Below are 10,569 nucleotides of genomic sequence, written 5' to 3' on the forward strand. Positions count from 1 at the left end.
TTTACTTTGTGGATTTTTCTTTTTTTCTGCTTTTTTGAATCCAGATCTTGTACAGTAAAACTTGAACGGACTCGGTTTTACGGAGTTCAATCCAAATTTATTAGACCTACTAGATATGTAGAATGGATTTCCAATGTTGTACATGTATGGAATAAGAATGAAAAAATGAGAGTATGCGTTGATTTTAGAAACTTAAATTTGGCAAATAAAAGAAAAGAAAGGAGAGTTTTTTTGAAGGGAGGAGAAGATTAACGAAACTTGAAGAAAGAAGATAAGAAAACAAAGGAGGTTTTAAGATTTATTTTTGAAAATAGAAAAATAGAAGAAGATGAAATCGATTCATGGTTTTGAAATATGATGAGAAAACGTTGGAGACGATTATTTCCACAACCAATTATACGTAGTACTTTACTTCGTTGAAATAAGATATTCCCTGATTGAAAATTTTTGCCTCTCACTTTACTTTACTTTTTGGCAAAGCCCAAATTTCAGAAATAGTACCTGAAGTTTGGCCCACTATTAATTTTTATACATGAAGTTCTAAAAAATAAACTTTGGTACATCAAATTGCAAACCCGACCCAGTATATGTACACGACGTCAATGACGTCGTTAGTTTGTGTGACACGTGTCATATTTTGAGGGGTAAAACGGTCTCTCTCTCTCTCTCCACTTCGTTGGTTTTGCGTCTTAAATCCCAAGCCCTTCTGTTCATAACCACCACCACTGCCGTCGACGCCTCCACCCCCAACCTCACCACCTGTCCCTACCACACCTCCTCCTCAACACACCCCTATTTGGTCTCAAACTTTCCCCCAAAACCATCATCTCCAATCCAAGTTAGGTATTGTTTCCCATCTGGGTTTTTCTCCCAAAACCAAGAAAAGTCTCCTTCTTGCTTCTGGGTCCTATACTCCAATCCCAAACAGATCTTACCACCCTCAACTTTTCAAAAAAAAAAACCCATCTTTCTACTCCCCCAAAAGCTTCAATCCACCCTTCAAAATTGAATCTTGGCATCGAATTCCATCAGGGTTCTGTATATGGATCCTGGACCAACATCAAGATCGGTTCTTTTCGGATTTCTTCTACTTGTCTCTTTGATTCTACATGTTTCCGGCAACTTGGTCTTCCCGGTGAGTCACAAGTTCCAGGGCCGCCGCGGGCAGTGGTCACTTAGTGAGTTAAAAGCCCACGACGCTCGGCGCCACAGCCGGAACCTCCTCTCTGTTTCTTCATCAGCTGTGGATCTGGAGTTGGGCGGCAATGGCCACCCTTCCGAGACCGGTCTCTACTTCGCCAAGCTCGGAATCGGATCCCCGTCGAAGGATTACTATGTGCAAGTCGACACTGACAGCGACATTTTGTGGGTCAATTGCATTGAGTGCGCCAATTGCCCCAAGAAAATTAATAGTGGAAAATTCGATGTGGGCGATGGTGGGCAATTTCTACATCAAGAAATTGTTGTCAAGGATGAGATTTTGGGCGACAGAGGTGGGTTAGTTTGCGGTGGTGGTGTGGCGGAGAAATTGGGTCTGAAGAAGATGGGTGCGAGCTACGAGCTGTCTAGCTATGCCCTCTATTTTGCGAGAGAGAGAGAGAGAGAGAGAGATGGGTGCCCAAAATAAGAGAAGAGAGATAGCTGGGTGTTCAGAGTAAAAAAAGTGAAGAGACCGTTTTACCCCTTGAAATGTGACAGCTGACACGAGACTAACGGCGTCATTGACGTCGTGTATGTATACTGGGTCGATTTTGAAACCTCATGTACCAAAATTTATATTTTGAAACTTGATGTATTGAAATGCATAGTGGCCTTAAGTTGATGTACCCTTCTCAAAATTTTCCCTTTGGCAAATGAATTGCAGCATTATATGTTTCCATTGGCTATTCACATAATTTCACAAGGGTCTTTCTAAATGTACCCAGCAAATTTCTATGTAGACCCAGCAAATTTATTTGTTTATAAATATTTCTAATTAAACCACCGAAATTCCCATACTAACCTTTTCTTGTACCCAATACCAATCTTCTTCGGCAGTTTCTGGGTTCTTTCAAGATGAGGTTTTGACTGTACTATAGCTTAGTAACAATTCTTGTTTTAAGTCCTTGTTTTTTTAAATGAGTTCCAAGGTTCTCAACTCTTGGTATGACTGATTAAATTGAAAAGCAATACCAATAATCCAAGACTAGAACCTCAGCTCTTAGTAGTTCCATGTGGGTAAGGCGTAGTTTCGTCTGAAAATTCAAGACTAGAACCTCAGCTTCTGGTAGTTCCATGTGGTGCCATTTTGATGAGAAATTTCCATCTGCAAAGAACGTCATTCGGTGTGAATATGGACTAATATGTAAAAGTCTATTCAAGACTTAGTCTGTATCTTATAAGCACATACGTGCATACAGCATACATGTTCGTCTGTGCATTTCTACGTAATTGTTATCAAAAGAGATGGGATTACCAGTTGAGATGGATAATAAGCGAGCTTTCAAGGATTCATGCTTCTTTTCACTCCACCGGTCCCCTCCTCAACCCTCTCTCTTCCTCTTTAATCAAACTGAGCTTGAAATTTATGTATCTGAATTCTATGTGTTGGAGGAGATAATCAATCTGCAATTGGGGTTAAGCGAATCACGAAGATGACGCGAAGTTTCCATCACTATAGTTTCTTTGCTGGGTACAAGATAAGGGCAGTTTGGGAAATTAGGTGGTTTAATTGAAAATATTTATAAATAAATAAATTTGTTGGGTCTACATAGAAATTTGCTGGGTACATTTAGAAAGACCATTTCACAAACGGATTTGATCAAATACATGCTCACTCGGCTGATCATCAAAGGCTGAATTGGAAAATGGACTATGGCATTTTCTGAATTTACTTCAAGTACGTAGCTCAAAAGTCTATCAAGGGCCGGACTCTGGCTTAAATTCTCGCCAACCACCCATCTATTGAAATATAAAATATGGAAAATGTTGAAATAGATGCCGCACAAATCGGTCAAATGTATCACGAGGCATGATGATTCTAGTCTGATGACTCGAGCACTAGTGAATCTGCTGGGGCAGGAATAATAATTAAATCCCCCAACTGGCCAAAAGTACCAATGCGCCTTCAAGTTGAACTTTGATTGCATAAATAACCAAGCCGAATATAAAGCGTTAATAATTGGCTTGGACGTTTTGAAAAGCTTGGAGCAACTATAGTTAAGGTATTTTGAGACTTGCAATTGGTCATCAATCAAATGCTCCAAGTTTTCAGATGCTCAAATCTATCAATGGCTGCTCATTAAGCGGCGGCACAACAATTAGTTGGTTGCTCTAACAAAGAAGTTTCAACACTTGCCAAGAGAAACTCAATCGTAAAGCAAATGAAATGGCTCAAATTGCTTATGGGGTCAGTATTCTACAAGGCCAAATTAGCATAGCCATCACCATTACAAGAACGTTGCTGCCATACATGGCCGAAAGAGGAATGTTGGCCAATGTTTTTGAGCTCGACAGATCAACTAGTAATTGGAGATTTCACATAATCCAACACCTTTCGAGGAAAACCGATTGCGGGAGTCGAAAGATCAACAATGTTGTTTAGCAAATTCACTATTAAGAAGCGAATTGTTAAGAAAAAGTCCCAATGATGATGTCCTTCTTCGATGTCTAGGTGCCGATGATGCACAACTCTTAATAGTTAATGATCATGGGTCAGCCGATAACCAACGGCCTAAATGTTGAAACAACCCATCGGCCTAGCTCTTCATTGGCTAGTATTGGACTAAATAGATTATTCAATTAGTCATTGGCCAATACATTTAGTGGGTCGGGCATCAGTCCCTTACCATCTACTTATGGACCTAACGACCCACCCGGTTGCTCATTGAGCGGCTCATTACATTTTCTAGCCAGTCGATCCTAAAAATTAGGACTATCGTATCCGCACATTACCTATCTCTAAGTGGACATGCAAATGTGGGTAAAAACATTTCGCTTATGCTAAAACCTAGGTTACGTAGTACTTTATTGGCTGAAGCTCTTTCTTTGAGAGCTGGTTTGGATGCTGCAAGAATTCATGGTTATACCCAAATTCAAGTTGAAGGTGACTCCAAAATCCTTATTGACAGTATTAATGGGAATATTGACACTCCTTGGTGCATCAAGAAGCTTGCTTCAAATTTTGCCCCTATATTCTTTAGGCATATTTGGAGGAAAGCTAATTTTGAAACTCATGCTCATGCCAATATTTGTCATTCTATTGCCATTTCTAGCCAGTCGAATGGTCTCTTTCTTTAAGCACATCACATCATGCTCTTTTCTTTAGTAATTTAGGTGTTGGTTGTTTTTGAGGTGGTTCTTTGTATCCTTTGTTTTCTTCTCCTTCTAGGAATTTTTTTTTTTTTTTTTTGTGTGTGGGGGGAAGGGGGAACTTGGCCTACTGTGAAATTAACAGAGACAACATTTACACACATATAAAAATATATTACTGGGTAATTATTTACAGTGTGTAGGCAATTCACCCACTCCAGTATAGATAAACAAGGTAACCTGACCCTCTTCCTGTGACAAAGGTGCCCTCATTTTTTAATCACCATTGTAATTCTTGTTATAAAGCAGTATCACTGGTACATATGGATGCACCAAATAGAGTTTAAGAATCCAGTTATTGAGCTTGGGCAGCTTTGAATAATTCCCGCCACTTCTGCTGATCACTCCCGGGACCTTCTCCCTGTGCAGTACTAGATTTTCAGTAATGGAAAGAAAGTTCTCAAAGCAGCAGAGTATGGCAGGGTTATTAGGAATCGATACATTAAAGAGTCCAAAACAAATAGGAGTTAGCTCATAAACTTCGCAACAACAAATGTGTTCCAAATCGTTGACACAAAACAGCAAAAGCAACGTGCTCTTTGAGAACAAGCCGAAAAGGAACTAATCAAGGGAAGAAGCAAGCAACATTCATAACTCACAATAAGTTTGGGAGAGTTTGAGACTTGGACTATTTGAACTATAGTTCATTCCGAGGACAGTTATTTTGTTACTGTATCTTGATCATATACTTGTAATATAACAGCTACTTAATCAACCTCCACTATTGTTTCAGCAGCTATACAAACTTTGAAGGGACTTCCAGGATCTAAATCCTGGCCAAGCTAGTATAGTATTCACACACCTCTTTTTTTTTTTGGGTTCCAAGTATTCACACCTCTACTTTGGCTTATGTGTTCATATGGTTTGCTGCTAGACTAATAACATACATGAATCTAGCATGCTAATTGCTAAAAGGATTGAGGGCTATACATGTTTGTGAGATACTAATGCACAGCCAGCAGCTAGTAAGGTGATGCTCCAAAAGCTAAGTATGCTCTTTTCTATTAAGTTGGTAGAAGTAACTGTCTTAAAAAAGCATACAAAAGCAAACCAGAAATTCTGCATATCATTAGCCCCCTAATTTCTGCAATCATCTTTTACCTCAACTGAGTTGACTTCAAATATTTTTCCTTCAGTGCATTCTATGTCCAGCGCCTGTATGCAAGCTTCAGCAACAACAAGTCTGCTAACCTCTCCAACTAGTGTATCTCCTGGATCACATAAATAATTAAACCCATCAAAATAAAGGCATAAGATACAAAGGACTACTAACACTATACACAGGCAATATCCTTTCCTAAACCAAAGAATTCCATGCATACCAGGAAAACCTAATATGGTATCTAGTGCAATTCCTTATGTAAATCACCACACATTCCACCAAACTAAATAATCCTCCCCACATATTGAAAGTGGCTCAATGTGTGGCTAATTTCTAGGTTTTTGAGAAATGTTCCCGGAACCAGACTGGATTCACCTAATAGAGAGCGTCAATAATATTGAACTGCAGGAGCCTAGAATAGACAACTTCAAACAAAAGAAGTAATTTTTATCGTTATTATTATGGTATCTCAGTTTGCCTTTCTTATTTTGTCCTTGAACACATTCATAACTGGAATAAATGTTTTGAATGACTCAGATGCATCACAAACCCGGAAGGAGCATTTGTGCAACAAATATGACATAAGCAATCCTATAATTATAGGAAGCGTTATTCAGCCTCAGGAACTAAACCTATAATTATATACCTGATGCTCATTTCCACTTCTGTAAACATATAATCGTACCTTGACCTATTAGGACTGCACGTCGTTGGCCAGCTGTAGCTTTGAGCAATGTATTAAGATCATATGATGTGTAAGGTCCATCTGTCAATCTACCAGCCCTGAAAGACATATAACTTGTATTCATGATAAACAACAATTTTAAGAATATACAGCTTATTAGTAAGTTGCCCTAGTTTAGTTTCTTAGAACGTTTCGAAACCTGATTATTGTAAATGGTAGACCAGAATTACAAAGAACGTCTTCCCCCATCTTCTTATACTTGAGAACACCGAAGAGGTTCATAACACTACAAAAAATAAAGCATCTTAAATCATTAATCTATGCGAAAAGAAATAGAAAAGAGAAAACCCACTGCATATGAGCTGATGGGATGCATAACATGATTCAATTTGAAATTGTGCTTCTTAAACATGTATTAATCATGAAGAATGGGCCACTCACAATATGATATCTTCATTATGCTAAGGATCCAAATTAAACTAAATTAACCATCCACAGGACAATATTCTTGGTATAAGAAAACAGTGTCTGCAAGACTCTTTGATATCCAGAGAGGGAAAGAGACAGAGGTAGAAACAGACAGAGAGAACAGAATAAATTGTTCCTAATTTTTCTATGAGAAATTCTTCGTTGTCTAGAAGAGGTTACTGATCAGAGAAATTTATTGTCAGAATATGGAGGTCAGAGATTATAATGAATCTATTTATATAGAACACAGGAAATAAAGCTATACTACCCACAAACAGTGTCACCATGCTAAAACAGATATTATGAAATCCAACTTTTGCATTTATGCAGTTTTGTGATTTTCCTTTAAATGTTAATTTACGAAGTGTTAGTTCTTATAACTTTAACTCTGAGTGAAAACTTAGTATGCTTCAAATTGCACAAGCATATTGATGAATATAAATAGGAAAACTGTCATGGAACTAATATTAGCTTATGGATGTTTCAAGAGTTCGGCCTGAAATGACATTGATCGACAAAAGAAATGAGAAGCCCTAGTGACTCCATTCCCAGCCTTTATAGGGAACAAGAAAATATAGAAGTATGAAATGTGATGGAAAATGTTTCCCATGTGTTGGTTAATAATACTAAAGCACCTTCCTTATACCCTTGGGCATGTGGAGCTTCCATCCATTGGTTATCCAACCTTACTGTTTTTTTCTTTTTTGATTGAACTTTCTGTTCGTGGGGGAAGGGAAGGGAAGGGACTAATTGAACTTCGTCTCATTAACATTGTGGATGAGAGATAACACTAGGCCGATAACATGTAGTTGGTAACCTTATAGAATTTTGGAAAGTAGGTCTAATAAGATTATTTGAAGAAAAATGATAATACACTTTTTCTAGGAGTACTTTTTTTTTTTTGGTTGAATTTTTTCTAGGAGTATAGATTACAAGTTTCCAACACTGATATAGTTCTCCGTTTAATCAAAATTGTCAGCATCATAGAAACCTTCCCTGTTCTTCATGGCAGAACAGATCTACATTCTCTTCTTGAGAACTATCACCTCTTCTACTAGTATTTTTGTTTATAAGAGTTTCCTTGCTAAATATTATTGTGAAGTTATGCAACTTTCACTCAACTATCAGTATTTAAATGACCCTAATATAAATCAAGTTACAAAATGTAATCTCCGGGAAGTTCCCACTTACCAAAGAAAAGGTGTTATTGGTACCAATCCTCATCGATAAAGAAGTGACTTACCTCCATGGCAGTTCATTGAACTTGGTTACACCAACTGATGATACAAGAACAATTCTCTTCAGTGACCGAGGCAGTGCAGATACCAAATTTCTCACACCCTCCCAATCTTCAATGAAAAGCAAACAGAAGTCAAAAGTGATGAAAGCATATGTATAGATGAGTAAGCAATCCTTTTTGTGTGAATTTCCATGCATAACTTCATCTATTATTGGTACATGAATTATGAAACATTCGGATATGAAAGGGTGTTCGTCAACGAGTACGTATTTTAAACAGAAAAGAAATGGTGCAAATTTCTTAGTACTGCAGGTACTTGGTCACTCCTAAAACTAAACTTTTATAATGGATAAATCCTAACCAACTTTTTCTGGTGTATTATCCCCACTCCAACGCTTCGAGGGAAAGGCTGTAGTTCCAGTGCAGCAAATCACATGTGTGACTCCCTAGAAGACAAGATGTCAAATTTGTTGTTCAGATATCACTAATCATAGTCCACTAATCAATCCAGAAAAGGAAAAAGAAAAAAGAAAAAGGTGTAAGTAACTCAACCAAAAGCACAAACCTCAAATATAGATGGATCTAGATCTTCTGGGTTGCGAGTGTCCCCTTTGAATACCTATCAATTTTAGAAGCTTTATAGACATAGTCAACACTACTCAGTAAAGAAAACAAGGTTAAAGCAAGACAATGCATCTAATCTCTTACATCTTAGTATGTATAATTTAAGGTCTTTGCATCCATTACTAAATAGTTTTGAGTCCAGATACAACATTTTTTACACGGCATGAGTAAACCAACATGTGAATATCTAGCCTAATATAAGTAATCAACCCTTAAAATATAATAGTCCCAAAGGAAGTCGATTTGGGTGAGAAGGTCGTCCGAGTTAATTAACAGAGAAGATAATGCATATATTTGACTGCTAGGGATCTCTTGATTATTAACTTACAGAGAAACTGGTATTACGTACCTGCAATGTTTCTTGGTCATGTTCACCAAATAATGCAGTTGCTTTCTCAGTGTCACGCAATAGTAGGCGAGACTTGATATTCCGATCCAGCAATGAAGCCACTACCAGCTGACCTGAAACGAGTTTGAACTACTACATACAACTTACGACAAAGCAATGAACAAGATTCGAAAAAGGTTATCGAAATCAATTCAAGGAGAGAATTGGATCGAATACCAACACCGCCGGTACCACCGACGACGAGAACGAGCTTGGACGAGGAAGAAGGAACAGAATTGGAATCTGAAGCTGGGGACTGGAGAACCTCCTGCTCCTGTTGAACAGCTTGAACTGCTCCCGCTTTTGAGCGCGAAATGGAATTGGAGCAACATTTTAACTGAAAACCCAGAAGAGGAAGAGGTAATTGTCGAGGGTGTTTTTGGGTTGAGATTTGAAAATTGGGAGTGGAAGTGAGTGAGAGTCTGAAAGCCATGAAAGAGCAAAGAGATCAGAGCAAATAGCAGAGGAGGGAGGGAAACCAACAGGGTAATCAAAACAGCAGTTACATGTGGTCGTTATGATTCTAACTATATTTACCAAAATGCACCCAAAAATTTTCTGTCACCATAATTTAATTAGCCAAAATTTCAGTTAGGTCATTAATTCAAAGAATATATACCAAAAAAGTCAAAAATTTGCCCAACAAAATTAAATACTTCCAAGTCAGCCTGCCAAGCTAAATTTCATTAACAATTGTGCCTCAGTTTCAATTTCAGGTACAAAATTATGTTTCTTCAGTGTGCACCTCAATTGGTTAAGCAATGTCAAGAATTATTGATGAAGCTGTAGGTTCATTTGTCCTATCTTTCTTTAATTGAATAACTGGGATCGTAGTTGAGGTTCAAGAAGGTTGCAAGCTGGAGAAGCCAATACTAAGCCATGCATGTCCCAAGGAGGAAGAAATCTTCCTTAAACTTCCTTAATTATGCATGGTAAGTATCATGGTGTTAGGTTGCATCATTCATTACTTTCGATCAATTGAAATTATTGGAAGAGATTCATTGTTGGGTGTCCGGAATAATTGGGAAAGTCTACACCCAAGAACCAAACGTGTTATCAATTGTTCATTCAAACATATTTGGTATAAATATTGGTTAAATTTTAGTCGAGTGTTATTATCATAGGTAGGGACTACAGTAACTCAGAATGTAAACTTATTCAGAAGGGATAATGATCATTTACACAATTTGAGCCTAAAAATTGCTCACTTACTCCACTAAGAGTTTTTTACTCCTATTTACCCAATTTAACATTTAATGACAGTTTTGCCCTATCAATTAAACTGAAACTGATCGATCTCTCTCCTCTCAGACTCTCTCTCCTCCCGGACTCTCTCTCTCTCTCTCTGGTGTGTCGGCGGTGGCTGACGGTCAGAGGGACAGAGCCGTCACCGTCTCTCCCTCAACGCAGATCTACAGCCTGTCATCCTTTCCCTCTTCTCTCAGTTCGACGCCATCACCAAACGCACACACCTGAAGCTCTCATCCCGCTGCGGTGGCGAAACCTCACGCACCTGAAGCTCCGCTCGTGCCGCGAGTTGACTGACGCATGCATGATGGCGTCCACGAAGAACTGCAAGGTTTGAAGAAGCTCTCCTGTGGATCGTGCATCTTCGGAGCCAAGGGAATGAACGCCGTGCTGGAAAATTGCTCGGCGCTGGAAGAGTTATCGGTGAAGCGGCTCCTTGGTTTTGGGCCGGACGGGTCTGCGGT

The 10,569-nt window shown here is 38.5% G+C and overlaps 1 protein-coding gene across 1 annotated transcript; it reads right to left on the reverse strand.

Annotated features, from left to right (window-relative positions):
* Positions 1 to 4,423: 4,423 nt before the first annotated feature.
* On the reverse strand, positions 4,424 to 9,364 carry LOC133727808 (uncharacterized protein At2g37660, chloroplastic). The gene is made up of 9 exons (XM_062155209.1): positions 9,035 to 9,364; positions 8,819 to 8,931; positions 8,411 to 8,464; positions 8,207 to 8,291; positions 7,849 to 7,954; positions 6,337 to 6,423; positions 6,138 to 6,235; positions 5,452 to 5,561; positions 4,424 to 4,711 (listed from the first exon to the last, which is right to left on the reverse strand). Exons 1-9 carry the CDS (start codon positions 9,288 to 9,290, stop codon positions 4,646 to 4,648), a joined length of 975 nt encoding a protein of 324 aa, XP_062011193.1. The 5' UTR covers positions 9,291 to 9,364; the 3' UTR covers positions 4,424 to 4,645.
* Positions 9,365 to 10,569: the final 1,205 nt, after the last annotated feature.

Source organism: Rosa rugosa, chromosome 2, assembly GCF_958449725.1.
Source record: "Rosa rugosa chromosome 2, drRosRugo1.1, whole genome shotgun sequence".
Taxonomy (NCBI): domain Eukaryota; kingdom Viridiplantae; phylum Streptophyta; class Magnoliopsida; order Rosales; family Rosaceae; genus Rosa; species Rosa rugosa.